Consider the following 26,337-nt stretch of genomic DNA (forward strand, 5'->3'; position numbering starts at 1 on the left):
AAGCCACATGTGGCTCGGCCCGAGGCATGTCGGGCTGGAGGGAAGCCGGCCCAGGTGTGGACCCTTCCACTGGCGCGGGTGTGGGTGGAGGGGAGGCCGGCCCGTCAGTGGGCGCCACGCGGCCCACTGCGGAGGCCGCTGCACCGCCGCTGCCTGGCGCGGGGGGAGACGCGTCGCTGTCCGCCGACAGCGCGGGATCCAAGACCGGATCAGCCTCGGATCGGTCACCGGGATCCTCCTGGGATCCCGTGGTGGTTTCGCCTGGGATTTTCTGCGCCGTGGGAGATCCTGCATCCAAGTTAGCACGCAAACCAGGTGTACAATAGTTCATGTGGTCATGCGGAAATAACAATATGGAATGTTCGGCTACCCTGGGTGGTATGGGAGAGGGGAGAGGACTAGCGAATGGAAAAACCTGTTCGTCAAACGTGACATCGCGAGAGATGTACACGCGGGCAATGGGCAAGTGTAAGCACTTGTAGCCCTTGTGACGAATGTTGTACCCAACAAAGACACATTTTTGAGATCGAAAAGCAAGTTTGTCTGTGTTGTAGGCGCGCAAGTTGGGCCAACAAGCACACCCAAACGTACGGACAGATGTATAGTCGGGTTTGGTGTTAAACAGTTTTTCCATAGGACTTGTGTTGCCAATGACACGACTAGGAAGTCGATTTATGAGGTAGCAAGCTGAAAGATATGCCTCATCCCAAAAACGAAGAGGCATAGACGCATGTGATAACAGAGATAACCCCATGTCAACAATGTGACGGTGTTTCCTTTCGGCAGAACCGTTCTGTTGATGTGTGTGTGTGGACAGGAAACGTGATGCATAAGACCAAGTTGACGAAAAATGTGTTGCTGAGTTTCTCGTACTCACCATCCCAGTCGGACTGAACACATAGAATTTTACGAGACAAGAGGCGTTCAACGTGAGCAAGAAAATCACGAAAGACATCAAACACATCACATTTCCGTTTGAGAAGATAAATCCAAACAAACTTACTATAATCATCAATGAATGAGACATAGTACTGGAACCCACCAGAAGAGGTTTTGGCAGGTCCCCACATATCCTAAAAAATAAGTTCTAAGGGAAAGGAAGAAACACTCGATGATCTAGGGAAAGGTAGCTGATGTGCTTTGCCTTGGTGACAAGCATTACACACATGGGTCAAAGACCGACTAGATGAAGCTGGCTTATTTGAAGATAAAACTTGCTGAACAACTTGCGTGGAGGGATAGCCAAGTCTTGCATGCCAATCTTCAGCAGTCCTAACCGAAGACAAAGCACGAGGAGGTGATGGCCGAATGGGATAGAGCCCATTCTCACATCTGCCTTGAAGTAGAACCCTCTTGGTGATCAAATCCTTCATAAGAAAATGAGTAGGGTAATACTTTAGATAAGCATGATTATCAACGGCAAAACGATTAACGGAAAGAAGATTTTTGTCAGCATTAGGGACATGCAAGATATTGCGAAGTTTCAGATTTGCAGAGGGTGTAGGAAGAATTGCATGACCACGATGAGCTATGTGCAAACCTGAACCGTCGGCTGTGTGGATGCGATCCCTCCCTGGATACTTCTCCCGGATCATGAGGCGATCGAGGTCGCCGGTGATGTGGTCGGTGGCGCCGGTGTCAGTGAACCAGGCGGGATCTCCTAAGATGGAAGGAGGAGATGCAGTAGCGAGACCAGCCATCTTGGATTGTTGGGGTTGGAAGGCGTGGTTGTAGCGCTGGCCGCACTCCCAGGCATAATGCCCAGGACCGCGGCAGAGCTGGCACTGGACGCGGTTGTCACCGCGATCGCCGTAGTCGCCGCGGTCACCGCCTCGGTTGCCGCCGAAGTCGCCTTGCTGGCGCGCACCACCACCGCCACGGTTCCCACGGTCGCCTCCGCGAGAGTTGTTGTAGACGCCGCGGTCACCGCCGTTGCCGCGACCCTTGCCACGGTAGTTGCCCTTGCCCCGATTGGGAGGGTTGTTGTTGGTGTTGCCGTTGGAGTCCCGAGCGACGTAGTTGACGGAGGAGCCGCTGGGATGAAGACGAGCGGCGTTGTACTCACGACGGCGTTCGAAGGCGATGGCGTGGGAGTAAAACTCCCCAAGATGAAGGAAATATGCCCTAGAGGCAATAATAAAGTATTATATATTTCCTTATATCATGATAAATGTTTATTATTCATGCTAGAATTGTATTAACCGGAAACATAATACATGTGTGAATACATAGACAAACAGAGTGTCACTAGTATGCCTCTACTTGACTAGCTCGTTAATCAAAGATGGTTATGTTTCCTAGCCATAGACATAAGTTGTCATTTGATTAACGAGATCACCTCATTAGGAGAATGACGTGATTGACTTGACCCATTCCGTTAGCTTAGCACCCGATCGTTTAGTATGTTGCTATTGCTTTCTTCATGACTTATACATGTTCCTATGACTATGAGATTATGCAACTCCCGTTTACCGGAGAAACACTTTGTGTGCTACCAAACGTCACAACGTAAATGGGTGATTATAAAGGTGCTCTACAGGTGTCTCCAAAGGTACTTGTTGGGTTGGCGTATTTTGAGATTAGGATTTGTCACTCCAATTGTCGGAGAGGTATCTCTGGGCCCACTCGGTAATGCACATCACTATAAGCCTTGCAAGCATTGTGACTAATGAGTTAGTTGCGGGATGATGTGTTACGGAACGAGTAAAGAGACTTGCCGGTAACGAGATTGAACTAGGTATCGAGATACCGACGATCAAATCTCGGGCAAGTAACATACCGGTGACAAAGGGAACAACGTATGTTGTTATGCGGTCTGACCGATAAAGATCTTCGTAGAATATGTGGGAGCCAATATGGGCATCCAGGTCCCGCTATTGGTTATTGACCGGAGACGTGTCTCGGTCATGTCTACATAGTTCTCGAACCCGTAGGGTCCGCACGCTTAACGTTACGATGACAGCTTTATTGAGTTTTGATGTACCGAAGGAGTTCGGAGTCCCGTATGAGATCGGGGATATGACGAGGAGTCTCGAAATGGTCGAGACGTAAAGATCGATATATTGGACGACTATATTCGGACTTCGGAAAGGTTCCGAGTGATTCGGATATTTTTCGGAGTACCGGAGAGTTACGGGAATTCGTATGGGGCCTTAATGCGCCATACGGGAAAGGAGAGAAAGGCCTCAAAAGGTGGCCGCACCCCTCCCCATGGTCTGGTCCGAATTGGACTAGGGAAGGGGGGCGCACCCTTCCTTCTTTCTCCTTCCCCCTTACCTTCTCCTACTCCCACAAGGAAAGGAGGAGTCCTACTCCCGGTGGGAGTAGGACTCCCCCCTATGGCACGCCTCTCCCCTTGGCCGGCTGCCTCCCCCTTGCTCCTTTATATACGGGGGCAGGGGGCACCCCAGAGACACAACAATTGATCCTTGAGATCTCTTAGCCGTGTGCAGTGCCCCCCTCCACCATATTACACCTCGATAATACCGTTGCGGAGCTTAGGCGAAGCCCTGCGTCGGTGGAACATCATCATCGTCACCACGCCGTCGTGCTGACAAAACTCTCCCTCAACACTCGGCTGGATCGGAGTTCGAGGGACGTCATCGAGCTGAACGTGTGTAGAACTCGGAGGTGCCGTACGTTCGGTACTTGATCGGTCGGATCATGAAGACGTACGACTACATCAACCGCGTTGTGATAACGCTTCCGCTGTCGGTCTACGAGGGTACGTGGACAACACTCTCCCCTCTCGTTGGTATGCATCACCATGATCTTGCGTGTGCGTAGGAATTTTTTTGAAATTACTACGTTCCCCAACACAAGAGACATGCCATCAAGGCGAGTCGTGGCAGCAGTGATGAGTGGCTCGTAGTCGCTGTCGAGGCCGGTGATGATTGCGGTGATGATGTCCTCATCACGCATGGCACGGCCGACGGCAGCAAGCTGGTCGGCGTTGGCGCGGATCTTGGCGAAGTAGTCCGCCATGGAGAGATTGCCCTTCCGAAAGACCGCCATGTCCAGCTTGATCTGGACGATGCTGGCACGGCAGTGGATGTTGTACATCTCCTCGACATACGCCCAGATGGCGCGTGACGTTTCAAACCGATGCACCTGCTGCAGCACTTCATCGGAGAGAGAGGCGAGGAGGTAGCTGAGAACAATCTGGTCCTAACGGTACCAGTTGGCATACGTAGGGTTTGGAGCGCGCTCACCCTTTTCATCGGGTTCCAGGAGCTTGGCAGGGGCTGGGAGGGTGCCGTCGACGTAGCCCGTAGCTCCGGCGATGCGCAGAGGAGGAAGAACCTGAGCTCGCCATAGGAGGAAGTTGGAGGTGGTGAGCTTGGCGGTGATAAGGCTAGCAGATGGTGAGGGGACGGCGGACGCCGGCGGCCTGTTGAAGGCGGCGGGCAGGGATAGGGTTGAGAGAGCAGCGGAGGAGGAAGCGGAGATCGTCGGGGAACCCATCGTGCGATTACGCGTGATGGCCTGATACCATGTGAAACAGTAGAAGAAGATTGGGATTCGGCATAGCCCATAGGGCGGCCGGGGGAGTGTTTATATATGCAGCCTCTAGGACACGGCATAGCCGAGATTACATAGGTTGTTATAAGAGATAAGGAGATAACTACAAATATTAACAGCCTCTTAATCTATAACAACATTCTGTTTAACATTCACAAGATCATCTGATGGGTACTAAAGGTGCGTCATAGGTGAGCAAAAATCTGCATGATGCTTCGACAAGGAAAGGCCTCTTGTCGTGGACTATTTGATTACATAGGACCGTCAGTACTCGCATGTGGTCAATGTTCCCCTGATCATGCAACACGTTGAAGAACCATTCATCATCAGTATTCCAAATTCTGGCTATGTTTGGCAAGTTCCATTGTTTTGCCATAGCACGTGAAAGCTCCACCACTCGAGGGCACCTGTAGAATACATGGAATGTATCCTTTAGTTCCATCTCACAGAGCGGACACGAGTGAGTAGGCTCCAACGTTTGGGTATTTTTATTAGCCCAAGTGCCCAACGAGTTTGATACGAGCTTCCACGCAAATATACTCACCTTTGGTGGAGCAGATCACCTCCATATAAGTGCCTAGACGACACGTCGTCCGTCTGGTGCCTTGCTCCCTGCGAGATATGATGGCAACAATAGTAAGGACGACCATAGTCAAGGTTTCACACACGGGAATGGCCAGGTTGGCCGGCCCATATAGGTTACATCGATCCCTGGTTTGCGAGCCTTCTTAAGTGTTTCTTGTCTGTTTTTACCTGTTTTCGAAACTTTCTAGAAGGCTCCTAAAACAAAAAAAATTTGGGTTTTCTACCGCGCTTTTGTTTTATCCTTTCCTTTTTTAAGAAAAACAAAAATTCAAAAAATGTTAAATATTTTTTTAAAAATGTTTGGAATTGCAGAAATTGTTCAGGTTTTAAAAAATTGTTCATGTTTTTACGAATCGCTCACAATTTCAAAAAGGGTTCAAACAATTAAAAGAATATGCAGAAAACGGGTTCAAAAAATGTTCACACGGAGAGTGCCGCCACGGTCCAAGCAGCTTCAGCCTCGCTGGTATACCTGGCCATACCTCGGGCCGGGCCGGGCTTCGGGCCGGGCCTAGCCAAGCCCGACGCAAAAAACCCAGGCCCGAGCCCGGCCCGGCCCGGCCGTCGGGCCTTTTTTTGGGCCCAAGCCCGGCCCGAACACGTAAAAGCCCGTCCGGCTTCGGGCCGGCCCGGCCCGTCCTTCAGGAAAACGCGAAAACGATGGGCCCGGGCCCGGCCCGGTCTTTGGGCTCAAAATCTAGGCCCGAGCCCGGCCTGAGAGCGGTGTCGGGCTGGGCTGGGTCGGGCTTTTTCGGGCCGGGCCAGGCCGTTCGGGCCGGGCTGCCCATGGCCAGGACTACTCGCTGGCCATTCGTTTGGGCGGGCCACCGCGGCTGTCGTCCGATCGCCTCTGAAGCCACGCATGATTACGATAGGCTTGCGCGCCGGGAGTTGGTGGCGTCGAGTTGGGCTCGTGCTCACCGCGGATTTCAAACCGGCCGAAAGAAACAAACCATCCATTTTAAATCCTGTCACAAAAAAAAATTGATTTTAAATCCAGCTGTGTGGACCGGCTGCCGTCCTAAATAAAACTCCGCGGCCCCCACTCTGCATGCTGTGTCGTTCTGACACGCACGGATGAATCAATCAATGCCAACTCATCAAAGCATTTCCCCACATCAATCGGTAATTAATCATCGCCATAAATAAGGAGAAGTAATACAGGTATACAATCTCGTACAGCACTATACGCCAGTTGTGCACAGAACGTAGTCGCCCCGCTCCAAGATCGGACGAAGAAACGGCGTCCTGCCGCACCGCCCCGGCCCCACCAGCCAGCCTCACACGCCCCGCCCCCACGTGCCCCTCGCGTGCCGAGTTTGAACCAGCCCCAACCCAACGGCTCTCTCCTCCCCCTCCCCACCAGCTCCCGTCCGTCCCCATCCGTGCCGACCGTTGCGCAGAGAGACTCGCAGGCAAACGCTCCTCCCCTCCGGCAGAAGAAAGCCAAAATAATCAGCTGTATTTCACCGCTCAGCAGCCCGCGCACACCTCAGTCATCATCAGACACCTGATCCCGATTCCCGACACAGCAGTCAACATTGCTCCGTAGTGGTACTAGGTAGTACTCCGGCGGCGGCGCAGATCGATGGCGGCGTTCACGGAGGAGGAGAGGGCGGTGGACGACGCGCTGGGCTACCCCAAGGCCTACGCCAGGCTCTGCCGCGCCGGCGCCGGCGGCGCGCTCGGCCTCCCCTACGCCCACGGCCCGCCCGGCGCCTTCCTCCCCTACGTCCTCCAGCCCCACGAGGTACCTACCTGCCCGCCTTCTCCCCCGCAGATCCGCTCGCCCTTCTCTCCTCCCGACGCCGCGTCGTGATCCGATCTGGTCTGGTGCGTGCAGGTGCTGCGGGCCAAGGACCTGAACGAGACGTTCCCGGTGGTGGACGCGGAGGCGGCGCCCACCGCCAACCCGCGCGGCTTCGCCAACCTGCTCTGGAAGCAGCTCGACCACCTCGGCAACGCCGGCTTCGACCCGGCGCTCTTCCGCGTCGACGCCTACGGGAACGTGCTCTACCTGCACGCCGACGCCGCCTCGCCCCTCGCCTGGGACGTCCACCACTGGTTCCCCTGCGCCAGTAAGAACAACTCGTTTACCTGAGATGTCTGTTCTGTTAGTCTGTCCTCTGAACTGAATTCTGATGCTGGGTCTTCATCGATCTGCAGGGGGAGGGAGGACGGTCCCGAGCAACCTGCGGATCATGCAGCTGCAGGCGTCCAGGAAGAAGCACAACAAGCTGGAGTTCCTCGTGCCGTGGTGGGATCTGCAGCTCGGCATCTCCGTCAATCAGTTCCTCTCCATCTTCGCCTCCAAGAACACCGACTTCAGGTGACCTCCTGTCTGACGCACCATGCTGACCCCGACTACCCAAACAGGTTTCAGGCGAACTGACGGATTGTTCTGAAACTGTACGTGCAGGAACCGAGCATTCGCGTTCCTCTTCGCCGACGGGGCCAGCGAGGAGCTGAGCTCGCTGCAGGCGGTGGAGGCGCACGCGTTCCCGCACCATTTCGCCGAAATGAAGAAGAAAGTGGGCCTCGCGCCCGCCGCCATTGTCTCCGCTAGGGGCTCGGACAACTCGGTGCTCAAATCCCTTGACGCCAACAGACCAGTGAGGTCCAATTATCCTTTGATCGGTATGCGCCTGTCAGAGAATTTCTTGCATTAATTTCCTCGTTTTCGTCACATCTGCATATGAGAGCTATGGACGATTGAGGGACTGCTTTTCCTGTAGCTGCAAAGAAGTTCTCCGGCGAGAAGGACGAGAACCTGGCAGTCCACGGCCATGGTGGTAACTCGATGATGAAAGAGAACGACAACCCAGATGTCGACGGCTACATCAGCAATCCTTACCTGTCCATAGCCATGGCTAGGGACTCGCTGAGGCAAAGAGAGGAGGCGAAGAAGAAGCAAGCTGAGCTCACTGAAATGGAGAATGAGGTGACCGAGATGCAGCAGAAGAATGAGGAGGAGAGGGTAGCCATCCAGGACCTGGAGGCTCAGCTGATCAAGAGGCGTCGGCGAGTGGAGAAGTGCCGTCGCTTGGCAGACGCCCAGGCCAACTACAAGACAGTGCTCGAGAAGATGATCAGAGACGCCATGCACCAGTAAGGATGATCCTACAAAACCAAGAGCTGCTAGTTTCTTTGCAGAATCTTGATTAACTGGTGCTAATTTTTCATTGTGGTGCAAAATGCAGGAGCGTTGTGTACAAGGAACAACTCAGGCTGAACCAGGCTGCAACCAGTACTCTGATGGCGAGACTGGAGGCCCAGAGAGCAATGTGTGACTCGTCTGAAACCGAGCTCCGCAAGAAGTACCAGCACAGGGATGATCTGGAGAGGCAGGTGAAGCCATTCATTGATCAAGCAAGGAAGAGGTACCGGGTCGACGATGAAATCCCAGAGGAAAGGCACTGTGAGAGTTTCAGGTACTTGCCAGAAAGAGTATCGAGAAGCAGCCCTCTGAAACAGGAGCTGAGGGTTTTCTTGGAGGAGGCTCAGAAGACTTCAGATGCATACAACATTTCCCTGGAGGGGGAAGAGATTGGAGAAGGGACTTCAACAATGAGTTATGTCAACACTGAACAACCTTCCAAGGTGATAAGCTTCCCAAGAAGGTCCATCTCTACTGATGAAAACAGGAGTTACACTGACAGAGGAAGAACGTCGGTAAGGGAGAAGCTAGAACAATCGGCGGTCAGAGAGCGGCATCGTAGCAGGGGAAGGGAAAGAAAGGAGAGCATGGCATCAAGGGGTGTTGGTACACCTATCAAGTCAAGAGATGGTAAGGGCAAGGCAGCCATGCTCGAGTCCGAGACCGAAAGATCTCATCATGCAAGCCAGACAGTCTCGTTTCCAAGGACCCCCTCGGTTCCACCAAGTCCTCCATATAGAGCGACCGGCGTGTATGGGACGCCGAGGTACCACACAGAGCAGTCACTACCAGTGCAAAAGGATGATGACATGCTTCATCCTCGACGTGTTGCCAGAGCAGAAGACAATGAAAACATGAACTACAGAGGCAAGGGCCATGTTGATAAGTGGCTCCATATGCTCATGGAGGACCAACAAGAAGGAAATGAAGTGGCACACCGTTCCTCGGAAGATCACAATGCCGCCGAGGAGAACGGTTCGGACGATGAGCAGGAAATCCAAAGTAGAATCGATGACGAAGACGAGAGCTGCAGGAATGAGATCACCGAATGTGTTGACGAGATCACTGAATGTGTTGATGAGATCGTCGATGTCGGTGGTCAGAGTGCCGCAACTCACCATGGCACACCAAGATGCAGGGATAGCTTTGACATCAAGGAGGAGAAAGTGGAAAAGAAGATATGGTTCCCAAGGTCCGATAGCGGTAGGGGTTTCCGGTCCCTGCCATCCTCTCCTTCCAAGATCCTGGGAGTGAGGAGAGGCTCAGACTGTGCAGGCAGGAAACCGAAGGTGGGTGGCGACGATGATCGCAGATACGGCTACGAGGATTCGGTTTCTACGAGCAGCAGCAAGTTCCTCAGCAAATGCAAGCAGGCGATCAAGAAAGCAGTACACAAATGAGGCTATCTCAGCCCTGTGTTTATTCTTTTCCATGTGGTGTGTTATTATTTGTTTGAAGTGCTATTATTTGTTTCTGTAGCTGAATAAGTTAGTGATGAGCTTCCAGACTTGTATCTGAAGTTCTGCCTGTAGAACATTTGTGGTTAGTTTAGTGATCACCCTTATGTGATCACATTGGTGTGTGTGTACAACTATTTGTTGATCTGTGAAAAAAAGATAGTACCCAATTCTTATATTATATGTTTCTGTGAGTAAGACATAGTTTGAACAACTCTGTCTGATTTCGCAAAGGTTTGAAGAACTCTGTCAGTAATCTCGGAAACATTTCTAGTAAGTGATCTGCAGCAATCAGATTGGCGTGTGTGCTACTATTTCATGATTTGTGAAGTAAGAGAGACTTATAAACTGTTAAATTCATATAGTTCTTGATCTATTAGTACCAAATTAGAAACTGTAATTCTGTAACCAAAGGAGAGACAAATTAAGAAGAACCCCGGTAAACATTGAGCGCCGCTGCGGGCTTCGATTCCTCTCATGACATGGACTTGCGCCACTTGGGGGTCCGCCGCGTCGGCGTCGGCGTCGCCGTGGCCATGCTCGCCCTGCCCTTCTTGCCGCTCGCCGGCGTCTGCCGCTCCATGCCGCTCTCCGAGTCCTCGATCCTCGCGACGTCGCCGCCCATGCCGCCGCCGCCGCCGAACCAGAGCGTGCTCCATTTGAACCCGCCAACGCCGCCGACGCCGCCGCGACGCCTCCTCTCCGAGCCCAGCCTCTCCACCTGCTCCTGCAGCGCGCTGCACTGCACCTGCAGCCCAGACATGTCAGCGTACGCACTGGCGGATGAGAGCTGTCTCCAGAGTTGGAAAATGTCCGATGAACGGACCTGGAGCCTGGCGACGTCCTCGCGCAGGCGGCGCATCTCCTGGTGCTGCGCCAGGGCCTCGCGCTTGGAGGGACAGCGGCCGCTGCCGGAGTGGAGGTCCAGCGCCGCCGCCGGGCTGCAGGGGACCCTGGCGCCGCTGAAGGAGGCGCCCAGGTCGGCGAGGCGGTTCAGCTTGCCGTGCTCCGAGAAGAGCACCTGCATCACCGAGCGCACCGGCAGCCGGTCGTTCTGGACGGCGTGCGCCGCCGCCTCCGCAGACAGCTTCCGGGGGTCGATCAGCCTCCACAGCGACTTGCGATCCTCTTTCCCGGCGCCTGGGTGTGCCTGGTACATCAGTCGAAATTGGAAATGAACAACTTTTCGTGATGATTTTTTAATGTAATCAATCGTCAATATTATGGGAGTACAAATCCACTCAAGTCCTTATACCACCTAGCGATGAATATAAGCACGGGAATGAACAGAAGGGCGTCGCCTTGTTGCCCTCCGTGACTGAAGTCGGACAAACTTTGTTGTAGTAGAAAATCGTGAAGTAATCGTGCTAAGGTGGCACATGACCAACACACTAGAATAGCAACCATCACTCCACCCGTAGACACACGATCGCAAACTAGATCTAAGCGGATTCACCAAAGACAACATCGACTGAATCACACGGATCCGTCGGAGACACACCTTCACACACCCTCGGACGACTCTAAATGCACCGTCGGGACGGAGGTGCCAAGTAGGGAGAACCATATTCCATCTTCAGGGAGCCGGTGCAGTTGCCGCTTCGCCTTACTAAGCAGGACACAAACCCTAACCAAACTAAAAAAAACATCAAAACCCTCCCATCGGCAAGAGCTGGGATTCGTCGCACGTCCATGGCCCTGAGGGCCACAAGAGATGAAGCAGATCAGTGCCGACGACAAGGAGAGGCAAGGAACCCCATCGCCTGTTCGCTTCGGGTCGCCGACAATAAGGAGCATATATCGGTTTTGCGGGGAAAATTGATCATCCGCCACCTTTCCCCCACTTTGATAATTTCCCTGGAGAAGGATTCGTGGGGCCCCGGGTACACCTCCATTGACACAATATAGGGCAAACTATTAAACACCCCCAAAAAATGTGAATGGTCCAGAGGCCTAACTTTTGCATGGTACACACCTTCCCCGACTTTGCTTATGGAAAAAAAATCATCCTAAGTGGATTTTGTCCTAGTGGTTGGATAGAAATTGAACGGTTGGGCACTCTTCTTCCTCCTCTAGCCCACCCCTTCGGGGATTCTTAGGATTGTGGGAATTTATAAATCTTTTTTTTTGCGGGTCAGGAGTTTATAAATCTAGAAATAGAAAGAACGTAGGATTGTGATGCCACGCCCAATGAATTCCAACATGATTTTAAAACACATGAATTCTATAAGATTTCAGAGAATTGAGGCGTCGGAGTAGAGAGAGATAAACCTGATATTATAATACGTATAAATTCAGAAGGGTCACCAACTAGAGGTGAACCAAGCGTTTACTCCTAGTTAAAAGACTGAGAAACTGTAAAATGACAACACTGAACTGAACATGCTTCAGTCAAGTAAAAAAAAAAGAGAATTAACATCTTTCTTTTTCTTGTCTTAATTTTGCACGCGAATCCGTCTCTCTCAGGGAGCAGCAACGCATACCAACATTTGGGATGGATGAATATGATAGGGACAACACAACGTTGTGAAATGCGAAGAACAATGGAGCAGCGGATGACATCCACTTTGATTTGTCGGGATGCATTTCGATCCGAAAAGCTCTGAGTTTGTGATACGCATGCGGCAATGCCCATGAAACTAAAAGATGAATCTTGTCTGCCATGGCAGCTATATATGGCTGTAAATATCTACAGAACATGCTCTGGCCGTCTGCAAGATCCCCAGCCTGACAACTTCGTCCACACATTATGAGATGAATCCGAAGGGAATATCGTAGTGGTAAGTTGTACTGTTGAGTGTGAGCACTGAAGTTGCTTACACGGGAAAACAAAGGACAAACAGTGGCGTGGATGAGAACAAAAGGGCACCGGACTAGAGACGAAAGGGATTAATTAGATATGCGTGACAACAGGCAACATTTTGTTGTGTAGCAGTCGGAGCTCCCGTGACCAAACACACCAACAGGCATAGTAACTCCGGCTAATGATGAGGCATTTTCAGTTTGGTTTTATGACAAAATCTCCTGGTGTCTGCGACAGATGAATGCGGACGAGAATTCAAAACAGTGTTTTCAACTGTGGTGGAGTATTTTGCATGCACATGAATGATCTTTGGTTATGGCTTCTCACAGTTTGACATCGTAAAGTTGGGTTATTTACCATATCAGTAATTTTTTTGTTTTTGCTAGTATGATCTTTATGCCAGCATGGAGATTACTACAGTACTCTATAGTGGTTCACCATGTACTTCTACCACTCTGGTACGCTGTCCCATGCAAAATGCAGTGGTCAAACGCAAAAACACATGTACTACGGGCCTCGCAAGTTTTCACGCAGTCTTCTGGCGATTGACCAAAAGTACAAAGTGCAACATCGATCGAGAAAGATAAAAATGTATGCATGGTCACCTTGAGGTAGGTGTCGACGGCACGGTAGAGCGCGTCATCGGCGGCGCGCGCGTGGGCGGGCACGGCGCGGGCGAGCTCCTCGAGCTCGGCGGGCCGCAGCTCGGCCTCCAGCGCGGCCTCCGCCAGGTACGCGTCCACCAGCCTCGCCACCCTCGCCCCGGCGCCGCCGCCGGCGCCCTTGCCGCCCTCCTTGAGGAACCCGCGCACCAGCCGCAGCACCAGCGGCACGTCCAGCAGCGTCGACCCGCCCGGCGCGTGCCCGAACGCCGGTATCATCACGGCCGCCAGCGTCGCCTGGTCCAGCCGCCGCGCCGCGCGGGACTCCAGCTCCCGCAGCAGCGCCGCGTCCGCGCCCACCATGCTCCCCGCCCGGAGCAGCTTCAGCAGGAAGTCGCACGTGATGCCGTCGTCGGCGGCCGCGCCGCTGGGCGGGTCCGGCGGGAGCGCGGCGACGAGCGTCTCCAGGAGCAGGCGCTTTTTGAGCCACGTGGCGGTGGGGCTCTCCGGGGGCAGGAAGCGGCCGGAGGCGGACGTGGCCACGTCCGGGAGCCACTTGGCGGCGTAGTGGGACAGCACGCTCGGGAGCAGGTCGGGGCGGGGCTTGGACTTCACGGCGGCGACGGTGCGCGCGAAGCTCTCCACGTCGTTGACGCACGTGTCGTCCACGCACGCGAGAACCCATGGCTCCGAGGAGGAGCGCGCGTGGTCGGCGCCGGGGGCCGCCGCCGTGCCGCGAGCGCGCGGCGACGGGGTCCTGGGGCTGTGGCTCTGAGACGAGGACTTCATGGTGGGGCGTGGCGGGGCGGCGCGCGAGCTCGGAGCTGAGCTACTTCAAGTTCACGCTCAACGGTGCGTGCATCGGAGTATGGACCAAAGAGCAGGCGAGGCTGTGGGCGAGAGATGGCGACACCCGCCTTTGGAGCTGCGTGTCGTACTATGTCATATGTGGCTGCCCATGATAAACGGGGGCTGTGTTTTCCGAGTAAAATTCATGGTGGTTGTACGTAGCACTATGTGCAAGCTACTGTCCATCAATCTCTGGTCCAGGTCCAACAGTGGCATGTGCGTCATCTGTCCTTGTTGGACGTGATGTGCTTCTGGGTGTATGCATATGTTCATCGCCGTTTGTACAGTATTACACATGTGTAATTATGTTGCACGTTGCCTAACTCTCATACAAAATGTCAGTTGTATTTTTTTCAGAAACACCGAACACCGATGCACGTACACGCACGCAGTCATGCCCATGCAATCACAAGTTGTCTATACTAAAGCCGGAGTCGTGGAGCTTCAAATTTGATGAAATCACCGTGGAACAACAATGACTTCAATGTGATCCTAGGAGGGCTAGGGAGCAACACACACAATAAGCAATAATGTACTTATTTGATATTTAAAATGCTGCATTAGCAGTATTTCCGCTTGAGGTATGCCTAGGTCTAACTTCTACGGCTCGATTTCATCAAAATAAGTAGTGGGGAGGACATTTTGGCTCTGAGGCTCATCTGCACCCAAAAGAACAAAATAATAGAAAGAAAAACATAAAAAAAATAAAAAAATTCTTTTTTTACCAACAAACATGTTCACGTGTTTGAACTCTGTGCAAATTTTCGTAAATACATGAAAAATTTTGTGTTCTAAAAAAATTGTTGCTATGAAAACTATTTTTGAATCTTTTTAGACGCTGATTTTGTTTTTCTGGGCACCAGGAATGTAAAGATTTATAAACACCGATGTTTTTTTTTCATTTGTGTAGAGCACCACGAATGTTATTTCTTTAAAAAAGCATGAATTGAGACCACATGAACTTATTTGTTGCAAAAAAAAATCAATTCTTTATATTGCTTTTTACTATTTCTCGACTTCACCGTTCATCCGGGTGCACACGAGTTTTCACTCCAGTTTGAATATCTTGCATTGTAGATTTTTTTTTGTCGCTAAAGCTAGTATGCATTAGAGTTTTTAAAACGATCTTGCTTATTTTGGCCCCACAAAAACATCATAGTTGTGCAAACACAAAATAAGGTTGTGTTATTATCATTAACATTGATTCAATATATTGCGCTCACTTCGAGTGATATAATTTCCAAATTAAATAATAATCTATATTCCCCCATTATTGTAGAGATAAGGAAATGTTTTTACCTAGAAAACTGGGTGCATAAAATATAATGATGTTTCAAATAACTGGAATATCAAACAACAAAGCAAGCATGTTCAGAGGAAGAACAAAAAATGTTGTACTTACATCTGGTGCTCCAACTAAATATGTTGAGGTTCACTGCTATAGTTGTGGGGGGCTTGGTCATCACAAGGAAGGCTGACCTAGAGGGCAAGTGTGTTTTATTTGCCAAATCTCTGCTCATTTGGTTGAGGTCTTCCTCTTAGGAAGAAGCCTCGCCATATGGCAAGTATATTGGAAGCGCTACAACAGGGTTGGGCTTTTACCATGTAGAGATTAGTGAACCTGATGTGATGCATGTGTTGTTCACCAAGAATTGGGGAGTAGTTTATGTAGAGGATGGTGAGGCTACTAATTAGGAGGAGCTAGCTAAGGAGATTTTCATAAGATATATATAGGACAAACTGGCCATGGAAAATAAGGAAGCTTAATGATTTATCATATTTGGTTAAGTTCCCTCCACACATTAATGTTGTGCAAGTGGGAGGATATCCTTGTTTTGGTCTGAAGAGAAAAGTGGTTGTGGTGAATGTGGAGATCTGGGAAGATGATCCAGAGCCTTTTGATAACTTGAAAGATATTTGGAGCCAGATAAAAGGATACTTCTTCACCATCTTCTTCGTGTCATCCACCACCAAGGCGCACAATACAACGATGGATATGCAAGAGAATAAGGTGTTGCCAATTGTCCCAATCTACCAAGTGATCTTCATAATTAGAATTAAAATGGATATATTAAATTTGAAACACAAAATGGGCGGGGGTGTTATTTTTACTTCGCATGCGATGTAGACTCTCACGGCCGTGCAGTTGCAAATGAGGAAGGGTGGACAGAAGGTGAAACCGTATCGCTTGTTTGCCGCCCAAAATGTGAAAACCAGAAGGCTTGTAATGGCAGCCGCACTGAGATGAGTAGATAGATAAATCACTTCATCTATTACCATTGAACAATGAACTGAGATGTAGGGGCGTAGCTATGTGTATAGCTGAGGGGGCTATGCCCCCCCCCCCCCCCAGCCGAAGGATTCCAGGAATTTTTGGAGGGACGGGAAGAATTGTGGTGATATATGTTGCATGTGAGTTTTGGAGCCCATCTCAAAACTCACTGTCTTCACAACAACAAAAATAAACAAACAAATCAATAGAAATAATTGTTATACCTGAAAAGATTTGTGATTTGGCGATGGTGCTGCCCACGTTGTAGATGGTGAAAGCAGCCAAAATGTCCACATTCACAAGCCATTTATGTGTATATTTGTGCAGGGTGAACGATACCAGCCACAGGGATAGGATGAGCTCCACAATGCATATCCACGTGGCCCAGCAACGGCGTCCACGAATATGGCAGAGCTTCGGGAAGGACACGGTGAACCTGCTGGCGATCAAGGCGGATGCAGTGATGAACACAAACTAAATTGAGATGATCACGTAGATTTTCTGCACGAATGCCCACTGCACCCGCAACTCCTCCGACACTACCATATTTTTTAGTAGCTGTTTCTTGCATTTAACCTTCTTCCTCCATTTGAACCTCGCGTGCTTGATCTTGCTGGCGAATAGAGCTAGACGAGGGAAGCACAACCACACCTTCTTCCTCCTCGGGTTCATCAATTTGGACCTCACGTGCTTGATCTTGCTCACATCAAAATCACCAATGGGAAGAACCATGACTTCTTGCTCCTCTGCTTTGTCCATTTGTAGGTTACGTTTTTCATCTTTCTGGTGGACAAAACCACCCGTGGGATGAACGACGCCTTCTTGCTCCCCTGGTTTTTGCCATTTGAAGCTCGTGTTCTCTATCTTGCTGACAATTAGAATGACCCATGGGAAGAAGCGCACCTTGTTCCTCCTCTGGCCCCTCCATTTGAAGCTTGTGGTCTTCATCTTTCAAGGGGAGCCTCTATTTGTGAGGTACCTAAAAAACATTTGCATTAGCCACTTCTAACCTGGACCACCAGATCTTCATCCAACAACCCAAAATAGAATAACAATGACTTCAATATGATCCTTCGTGAGCCAGGGAGCAACACACACAATAATCAATTTGGACCTCACGTGCTTGATGCGCTCGAGGTATGCCTATGTCTACCTTTTACAGCTTGATTTCATCAAAATAAGTAGAGAGGAGAACGTTTTGGCTCCCGAGCTCATATGCCGCCAGAAGAACAAAAATAGAAACAAAAATGTAAAATAAATCAAACTATCTTCTTTTTAAGCAACAAACATATTCGCGTGTTTGAACCGTGTGCAAATTTTTGGAAGTATGTGCACTTTTTGGTGCTCTAAAAAAGTCGTTGCTATACAATTTTTTTGGATCTTTTTAGAAACTGATTTTGTTTTCTAGGGCACCAAAAATGTCAAAGATTTATAAAACACCGATATTTTTTCTTTTCTTTTGTGTAGAGCACCACAAATGTTATTTCTCAAAAAAATGCATGAGTTGAGCGCATAACATGTTTCTTGTAAAAAAAGATCATACTTTTTTTACTATTTCTCGATTTCACTGTTCATCCGAGTGCACCACGGGAGGATTTTTTATCAACCATGTTCCCTTAGGACATTAGGGTCCATATCAGTGTTAGATGGCTCTCTCTATCTGATGTTCAATAGCAAGTCCCCATGAGCTGCCTCACATGATCGAGATAAATTCAATGTAATCGGTGGTGTGTTTGTTGGGATATGGTGAATTGTCACTTTATGATTAGACTGTTCATTGAATTCAATTGAATCTTTTGAGGTTTAGTTGCTGTAGAATTAAATAGATTTGTATGCTTTCCGATCTATTTGTCTACTTTGTCCAAGTTTGATGGGTATTTCTTCAGAGTGAGTTGTGCATTGTAGTGGGTTCTAATGTTGTGGTGATCTGTATCCTAGTGACAAAAGGAGACAAGGCACGTATTGTATTGTTGCCACTAAGGATAAAATAATGGGTTATCATCATATTGCTTGATGTTTTACTGTCTACATTATGTCATCATGCATGTCACGGGTGCATGTCACGGGTGCATGCACGAACGCATGCAGGCATGGTCCTCGCCAACTGAGATACTACCCGCTGGTGCTGCGTTGTATATGCTCATACTCCTATTTGGCAGCAACGATCGAAGAGAGAAAAACGGATAAGCCGTCGGTGTCAGGGGCCGTTGGCGTGCGAGTGAATTCGCGGAGGCGACAACGCACTGCACGTTCAAATGCACGCAGCGCAAATATTCCGCGTGTGCGAGGCGAGCAGAGCAGGCAGGCAGAGGCAGTGCACAACTAGAGTAAATTGCACAAAAGAACACAATTGAGGCATTGAAAGCAGATTGGTACCAAGTTTGATAATTTTTACGTGTCAGTACCAAGTCTGAGGCTAGACGTTACAAAAAGGTCTAAATCGCGTATAAACACATATTGACGGTGTATCTGACCGGCGGGGCCCGCATGTCAGCTGCCGATGTGGCATTCTTTTTGCAGAAACCCCCCGCACCTCCTTCGTCCTCACGCGCGGCGGCGTCCGATCTGGATCGAGGGGAGGAGCCCCTTGAGCCCGAGCTCCTTCACCTCCCGTAACCCCCGCCCCGCCCTGGCCTCCTCCTCGCCGCGCCGCCGGCCGGCACACCGGAGCACCACCACCGGCGCCCAGGACCAGGCCGTCCCCGCACCCTGCCTCTCTCCTTCTCTTCCTCCTTCCATTTTTTCTTTTCTCTCACTCTCTCTCACCCGAAGCTCTCTCTCTCGACGCGCCGCCTTGGTTCCCGTCATCCCCACGAGTGAAAGAGGGGGGAGACAGAAAGGGATCCATGGCGGCGGCTGAGTGGGTTGATGGGAAGGGGGAGGTCGCTGGAGGAGGGGGGAAGGGGGACGGCGCCGGGCGGGGGATCTGGCCGACGGCGAGGGAAGGCGCGGTCGACTGCTGGGGTTCGAGCTGCTGCAGCGGAGGGGGGAGAGGCCACGACGCGAGGAGAGGCCGCGGCGGAGAGGGAAGGCGCGAGTAGAGGCCACGGCGGCACGAGCAGAGGCCGCGGCGGTGCGAGCAGGGGCAGCTCCGGCGCAAGCGGGGGCCGCGGTGATGCGAGTGGGAGCTCGGGCTCGAGGGATCCTCCCCTCGATCCAGACCGGGCGCCGCCGTGCGTGGGGTTTCTGCAAAAAAAAAATGCCACGTCAGCAGCTGACAGGCGGGCCCTGCCGGTCAGATACACTGTCAATACATGTTTATACGCGATTTAGACTTTTTGTAACGTCTAGCCCCAGACTTGATACTGACATGTAAAAATTGCCAAATTTGGTACCAATCTAATTCCAATACCCCAATTATGATACTTCTGTGCAATTTACTCGCACAACTACGCACAGCTTCGGCGGGCTGCGTCGACCCCGTGCACGTACCTGCAAAATCAGAGTGAACCATAACGTCGAGAACGGGCTGGTGTACAGGTGGTAGTACGCACCTACCCTGACAACGACGCAACGGCACGGACCAAGAAGCCTGTCGCCTTCTTGTATTCTTCTCGTCGGGAATACATGCATGCATGGCCGACGTACTGGACACGGGCTGCCTTCCCGCCGCCAGAGCACCCATGGCTCCCGCATATCTCAGGCACGACTCATGGAGCAAACGTGGTAGCTAGACCTAGACGGGAATACAAGAGATAGGATTTGGGGCACGCGGATCCACTCTGCTCTCTAACTTTAAAGGTCACATAATCAATTGACCGGTCAACAATTTTTGAAGGAGTTTTTTTTTGTTAAATTCTTTTAATTCATGATGCTCCTTAATTATGATGTTCTTTTATTCGATTGAGGTATTCAATTTTGAAATTGGTTCACAATTTTGACCGGCTAAACGGTTTTTCAAATCAACCGGCCTACAAACACGTTATCAATCTCGCGTACCCTCTCACCGCCCAAAAAAAAAGTGTCGACATGTGACGCCGTTGCACCAATATAGTGCATGCAGCCACCGACACAAAAAATTTCCACAGATATGTACGAGTTGATCATCGGATAACACCACCAAAACACCGTATTATAAATAGAAAGAAAGCACACTCAATCGTCTCCGACCAAATGCTCCCTCGGTGTCAAAATATAAGGTGTATTAGTTTTTGAAAAGTCAAATTTCTTTAATTGGCCATGTTCGGAGCCAAAAATACCGATTTCCACAGTACTAAATAAATAAAATATGGAAATTCATTTCATGAAGAATCTAATGACACCGATTTGGTTTTATCTATATTGATGTATTTCTCTACAAATTTGGTCAAACTTAAAGAGGTTTGATTTTTCAAAAAACTAATACACCTTAATTTTGAAACAGAGAGAGTAAAAAAAATTACGAGAGCCCAACAGCACCAACAATGCAACAAAGCACGTCCAACTTTTCTAGTATATACAGAATTGTGAGTTGGGATTAGCAAATATGTGGTCTGCGTACAAATGCAAGCATGCCTTATCACTTTAGAGTTTTTTTTGAAAGGCCCTTATCTCTGAGAGTGATATGCCAGAACTGATAAACAACTTGACTTAAATACACTTGCTTAAACTTGTAGTGCTCTTCAGAAACCTTGCTAAACCCAGATTCCTACTAATCAAATCATGTATGTGCGTTATATGACCACTTGTAATGAACATAGCACAAAGTAAGTGCAAAAAACACGCACACGAAGAGAGAAATGATCTGAGGGCCAATGATTTGTACTGATAATAAGCATGTCTAATTGCCATCAAGCATGACATGCAAGACAACAGAGGTATCTATTAATTATCTCTAGATGTTTCATGTCATTTTACTTGGAACATGTATCTTAGGATGGGAATAGAATTGTCAGTATAATCATTGTTGGATATTATTCAGATTTCAGTCGTCGTGTGACTCTTTTCTTTTAAAGAAAAATATCATGTTGTTTCTTTTTTGAAAATGTTTCGTGTTATTTTCCTAACCGAAGACAGATCCATTCTTCCTCTACTGATCCAAATTTTGCTGTTGGGTCATTTGTCTCTTGAGCAACCACACCATGAGGCACATAGATCACCCACGCAATCATAGCCGACATCCAGCTCACAATGTTCACTTTGTGTCCCCGTGTCACTTTTTTCGCTTCCATAATTCATGTTTTCAGATTGGAGTGATGACCCAGAACTCGAATTTCTTATTGGACTACTTTATCCATGTTGATTTGGACGATGAAGGTAGACCAGTGAGAGGCTGCTAACATTGTCCCTCTATCCTAGTCAATCTATTATATTGTTCCTTTTCTGATTTGAATTATATGTCTGTAATTGAGTTGAGCTCAGCAATCTATTTCTCACATGTCAAACACCCGCAAAGTAACAACCGCTTGAAACACTCAACTCATTCTCTACCTGTAAGCTATAGCAGAAAGTTCATGTATGCTATTTTTTCACACCATGCTTTGTAACCCCAAGCACTGTTGACAAGTCGACAGCTAAATATTAAAGATGGAGCAAAGTACATCTCCAACCTGTAGTTTCATCCAGACATTGTATACATCAAGTGTACTAGTGATTGATCCTTGGTGCTTTTAGTTTGAACCATGCCCAACACACGTTGCATTATCTCTGCAGCAACTCAACTGTGTGGATGGAGCACGGGTGTTGTACTAACTTTATACTAAACTAACGTCAATTAATTTACTCCCTCTGTTTTTAAATATAAGCCTTTTTAGGTATTTCAATATGGACTACATACATAAGTATATAGACGTATTTTAGAGTGTATGTTGTCTGTATTGACGTATCTAAAATGGCTTATATTTAGGAACGGAGTGAGTAGATAGGAGAGAGTACTAAAACCTAACCATTTTAGTCCCCAGCCATGTAGGGTTGGCATTCCTTGTTCACGGATGCAGAGCCATGATTTGAACATAGTTGCCTAATGTATGAAAAACTATTAATTGTCTATATCCAAACAACAATATCTAATTGATTTTTTGGGACAAACTAAGCAGTAGTTGGTTGTTCAATGTATGACAAATTATACTAACTACTATATACATTGAATGACCTAATATTCAAGCATGCCCCCCAGCCTTGAAGAGATCCCTGAAGTTTTTATTGAAGGGCTTATATTGGGAAAAAGAGCCTTTGGCCCCGTATCTCTTCATCCTTTCGTTTTGCTGCCCCCAATAGTTTCTATCTAGCTCCGCCACTGCTTCCAAGTGATCTTCATAGTTAGAATTAAAATGGACATATAAAATTTGGAACACAAAATAGGTGGGGATGTTATTTGTACCTCACAAGCGATGTAAACTATCACAACCGTGCAGCCGCAAAACAGGGAGGGTGGCTAGAAGGTGAAAGCATATCGCTTCTTTGATGCCCAAAATGTGAAAACCAGAAGGCTTGTAATGGCAGTCGCAGTGAGAAGAGCAAATAGATAAATCGCTTCATCTATTAGCAATAAAAAATAATAAAGTTAATAACACCCTAACCATCTTGAATGTGTAGAGTAATATGACATAGAATGTACAAAGAGGGCATGTGTGTAGCTATGTGTATAGATGAGAGGGCTGACCCATTCCACAACCCAGGGAAAATCCCCGAAGGAACTTATTTGGAGGGACATAGTTACGGGAGCAGCGTTTTGGCTCCCAAGCCCAACTGCTCCTGGAATCTGGACCGAAGAAAGCTGGGTAGGGATCTGTGCCAGGGCCTTTTTCCCTGCTGATACGGTTCGCTAGAAAATTGGGTAATCCGTCGTCTGTACGTGCCTGTTTTGTACGGTGGGCCCATGATCAGACGATGCTTGGTCGAATAGTCCATGACTTGTCGTCCTCCTATTCTGGCTTAGCCACCTGAATCAGATCTTTATTTGAGAAGCTTAGTGCGAGCAAACTAAACATCTACCCGTTTAATTATTGCAGCCAGCAATCCAAGTCATGTACATTATTCAACATCAACGATTAGAATGCTTGATGTAGACAACAAAAGACATAACAAGTACCACATGGAGCAATTCTGCAATTCTGCTCCTGTGATGGTTTATTGGTTTCAGTTCCACAATTGTGCTCCTGATGATGCTTTCATCTTATGCAGCTGTGCCTCTCTCATAGTAGAAAATATGAACATGTTTTCCTTGAAACCAGTAATAGATTGCACTGTCGAAACTCTTCACTCTTAATTATGATATGGTCTGCTCATGCCCCAATTCAAATGGTAACAAAAAAAATCGCCACAGCAGGCTGTGGAGAGAGATGTATCCCAGGGTTCTAACATGTGAATCAAGTATGCATTTGTCCAGTGGGGTTCGGTGGGGGGTTGAGATTTCTAATAAATGCGGCCAGGCAGCATTGAAATGATGCATGTGCTCAGTGGGCTCCAACGTTATCAATGCTTTCACATGGCAAACACCAAAAATCAAAATAATATCATAATACACTACCAAATACAATGAAGATCACCAATCTCAAGTTAGCTGTGCGGCTGTGATTTCAAGAGCATATGAGCTCGAGCACCGTTTTGCATTTCCCCATAGTTAGATGAAAATCTCCTCATTAGCCCCCCCAAAACATTCATACTTTGTGTTTCCCCCCTCTGGCATCCTACTGAAGCTCCGCCACTACTGATATCATCTCCAGTCGCCCCCAACAGCCCCCCAGGGTGCCTTTTTTACCGTCGACGGTGAAAAAATGGCCCAGCCGTGCCCCCAGGTTCTCATTTTTTGCCGGTTTGGGCCAAAATTACAACCGACGAACCCAAGCGAAACCCAGCGCGCCAGGGGGCACCTGGAGGTACCGGCTGAAGTGAAAAGGCGCGTGGGCCCGCACTATCGGTGACATCGATCATTTTTCCCCTTTCCCTCCATTTTCCCATTACCGGCCCACTTCTCCCCCGCCGCTCCCGCCATTATCCCCAGATCCGCCCACCATGCCGCCGAAGAAGTATGCACCCCCTCGCCTAGCCACCGATTCCGTCCAGCCAAAGCAGAGGAAGCCGAGGGCGCCGATGCCAAGGCCCTTGGGCTTGACGAACGCCCAATGGAAGGCCAACGTTTATCGTCGGGCGGCGGTCACCACCTATCGGCGGAACATGCTCAACATGAAGAAGGCCAGAGATGCGGCGGCGAAGCAGGAGGAGGCATCTCGCGCAGGGATGGCGAACCTTCCGCCTCAACAGGCCGACCAGTGCCCACAAGGTGCGTGGGGGAGCCATCAGAGCATCGCGTCGCCGACCAACTTCTCGCCTCCACTATGGGGGTACGCGGCCTCGCCTGGGTACGTCGATGGCGACGTGCTTTGCGGCTTCAACCCCAAGAGCAACGCCGCCAAGAGGGAGGTGAAATCCGAGGCGAGGTGGTCGGCGTTGATGACGAAGCAGGACGTCAAGCCCGAACTTCTCAGGACCAGCGTCGCCGCGAAGAAGAGGAACACCGACCTGGCGTTCCTGGTGGGAGCAGACATGTCGACGATGGACGAGCAGGTGAAGGCGTGGTACCTGGCGGTGCGCGGCCTCATCTTGAACTAGATGGCAGGACCGGCGGCGCCCATTGCCCCTACGCCCATGCCCATGCCTACGCCTACGCTAACACCGAGCACTGAAGTTGTGCCCACAACGCTGACGCCGACGCCATCCTCTCCCAGCCCCAGGGCGGAGGAGCATGCCATTTGAGTTCCATGTCTATGGTTCCTACCCTTTTGATCGCTGGACTTTGGATATGTTCGATCGCCGACCTGTGGCATGATGATCACCGCCTGTGGCATGATGATCGCCGAACTTGTGTCATTTTTTGGTAGCGGGAAAGAGAACTTTGATTTTTTATGTGTTTGGGGCCGAATCCTGGGGGCGCGGCTGGAAACTTGATTCCCCCCGGGCCAAAAAAACCGCCGGTGCAAACGCCCAAAGCCCATCGTCGGGTGCGCTGGGGGGCCAAACAGTTGGAGATGCTTTGAGATGGCAGGAGGAGTTGCGGTGATACATGCTGCTTGTGAGTTTTGGAGCCCATCTAAAAAACTCTTTTGCTTCACAACGAAACAAAACAAATAAATAAAGCAATAGAAAGAATTGTTACCTGAAAAAATCCCGGGCTTCGCGATGTCGCTTCCCACGTTGCAGATGGTAAAAGCAGCCAAAATGGCCACGTTCACAAGCCGTTTACGCCTGTATTTGCGCAGGGCTAAAGACACCAGCCATGGGATAGGAGGAGCGCCATAGTGCATATCCATGTGGCCCAGCAGCGGTGTCCATGAACATGGCGGGGATTCAGGAAGGGCACGGTGAACCTGCTGGCGATCAAGGCGGCCGCGGTGATAAATACAAACTGAATTGAGACGACCACGAGATTTTCGGCACGAATGCCCACTGCACCCACGAGTCCTTCGACACCATCATGTTTTCTGTAGTGGTTATTTCTTGTATTTTTCCTTCTTCCTCTATTTGAACCTCACATGCTTGATCTTGCTCGCGAACAAAGCCTGCCAAGGGAAGCACAACCACGCCTTCATCCACCTCTGGTTCGTCAATTTATACCTCATGGTCTTGATCTTGCTCGCAATAAGAATCACCAATGGGAAGAACCATCACTTCTTGCTCCTCTAGCCCCTCCATTTGAAGCTCGTGTTCTTCATCTTTCTGGCGGATTGAATCTCCGTGGGATGAAGGACACCTTCTTGCTCCACCTCTGGCCCCTCCATTTAAAGCTCGTGCACTTCATCTTTCTGCCGATAGAAGAACCACGACCTCTGGCCATTCGAAGCTCATCACGATCCGACGCCGTGGTTGGAAGAATCACGGGTTCTTCCTCCTGATTTTTGAATCCGTTGAAATCCTCCTTCTTGTCATCCACCACAAAGCGCACAATACAACGGTGGACAAGCAAGAGAATAAGGTGTTGCTAGTTGTCCCAGTCAACCAAGCAACGGCGTAGCTACGTGGTGGGTTGGAGAGCCCCCCCCCCCCCCCCCCCCCCCCCCCCCCCCGCGCGCGCCTTGGAGAGATCCCTGAAGATTTTTTGTTGAATGGCTTTAATTTGGGAGGAAATAGCGTTTGGCTCCATCTCTTCATCTTTTGTGTTTTGCCGTCCGTGGTTT

The 26,337-nt window shown here is 49.7% G+C and overlaps 2 protein-coding genes across 2 annotated transcripts; one reads left to right on the forward strand and one right to left on the reverse strand.

Moving 5' to 3' along the window:
- The first annotated feature begins 6,499 nt into the window (after positions 1–6,499).
- On the forward strand, positions 6,500–9,901 carry LOC109738874 (uncharacterized). The gene is made up of 6 exons (XM_020297975.4): positions 6,500–6,856; positions 6,950–7,184; positions 7,273–7,435; positions 7,526–7,743; positions 7,842–8,214; positions 8,307–9,901. Exons 1-6 carry the CDS (start codon positions 6,695–6,697, stop codon positions 9,661–9,663), a joined length of 2,508 nt encoding a protein of 835 aa, XP_020153564.1. The 5' UTR covers positions 6,500–6,694; the 3' UTR covers positions 9,664–9,901.
- A 157-nt stretch (positions 9,902–10,058) lies between these two features.
- LOC109738873 (coleoptile phototropism protein 1) lies at positions 10,059–14,325 on the reverse strand. The gene is made up of 3 exons (XM_020297974.4): positions 13,129–14,325; positions 10,547–10,870; positions 10,059–10,468 (listed from the first exon to the last, which is right to left on the reverse strand). The coding sequence occupies exons 1-3, from the start codon at positions 13,912–13,914 to the stop codon at positions 10,196–10,198; spliced, it is 1,383 nt and encodes a 460-aa protein (XP_020153563.1). The 5' UTR covers positions 13,915–14,325; the 3' UTR covers positions 10,059–10,195.
- Positions 14,326–26,337: the final 12,012 nt, after the last annotated feature.

This window comes from Aegilops tauschii, chromosome 3 (assembly GCF_002575655.3).
Source record: "Aegilops tauschii subsp. strangulata cultivar AL8/78 chromosome 3, Aet v6.0, whole genome shotgun sequence".
Lineage (NCBI taxonomy): Eukaryota > Viridiplantae > Streptophyta > Magnoliopsida > Poales > Poaceae > Aegilops > Aegilops tauschii.

What these genes read in the sequence shown, in the direction of transcription:
- LOC109738874 (XM_020297975.4), top strand. Translation starts at nt 6,695, where the DNA reads ATGGCGGCGTTCACGGAGGAGGAGAGGGCGGTGGACGACGCGCTGGGC. An exon ending in ACGTCCTCCAGCCCCACGAG is followed by an intron (nt 6,857 to 6,949) that starts GTACCTACCTGC and finishes TGGTGCGTGCAG; the next exon opens with GTGCTGCGGGCCAAGGACCT. An exon ending in ATCAGAGACGCCATGCACCA is followed by an intron (nt 8,215 to 8,306) that starts GTAAGGATGATC and finishes TGCAAAATGCAG; the next exon opens with GAGCGTTGTGTACAAGGAAC.
- LOC109738873 (XM_020297974.4), bottom strand. Translation starts at nt 13,914, where the DNA reads ATGAAGTCCTCGTCTCAGAGCCACAGCCCCAGGACCCCGTCGCCGCGC. An exon ending in CCGTCGACACCTACCTCAAG is followed by an intron (nt 10,871 to 13,128) that starts GTGACCATGCAT and finishes CTGATGTACCAG; the next exon opens with GCACACCCAGGCGCCGGGAA. An exon ending in AGGACGTCGCCAGGCTCCAG is followed by an intron (nt 10,469 to 10,546) that starts GTCCGTTCATCG and finishes TCTGGGCTGCAG; the next exon opens with GTGCAGTGCAGCGCGCTGCA.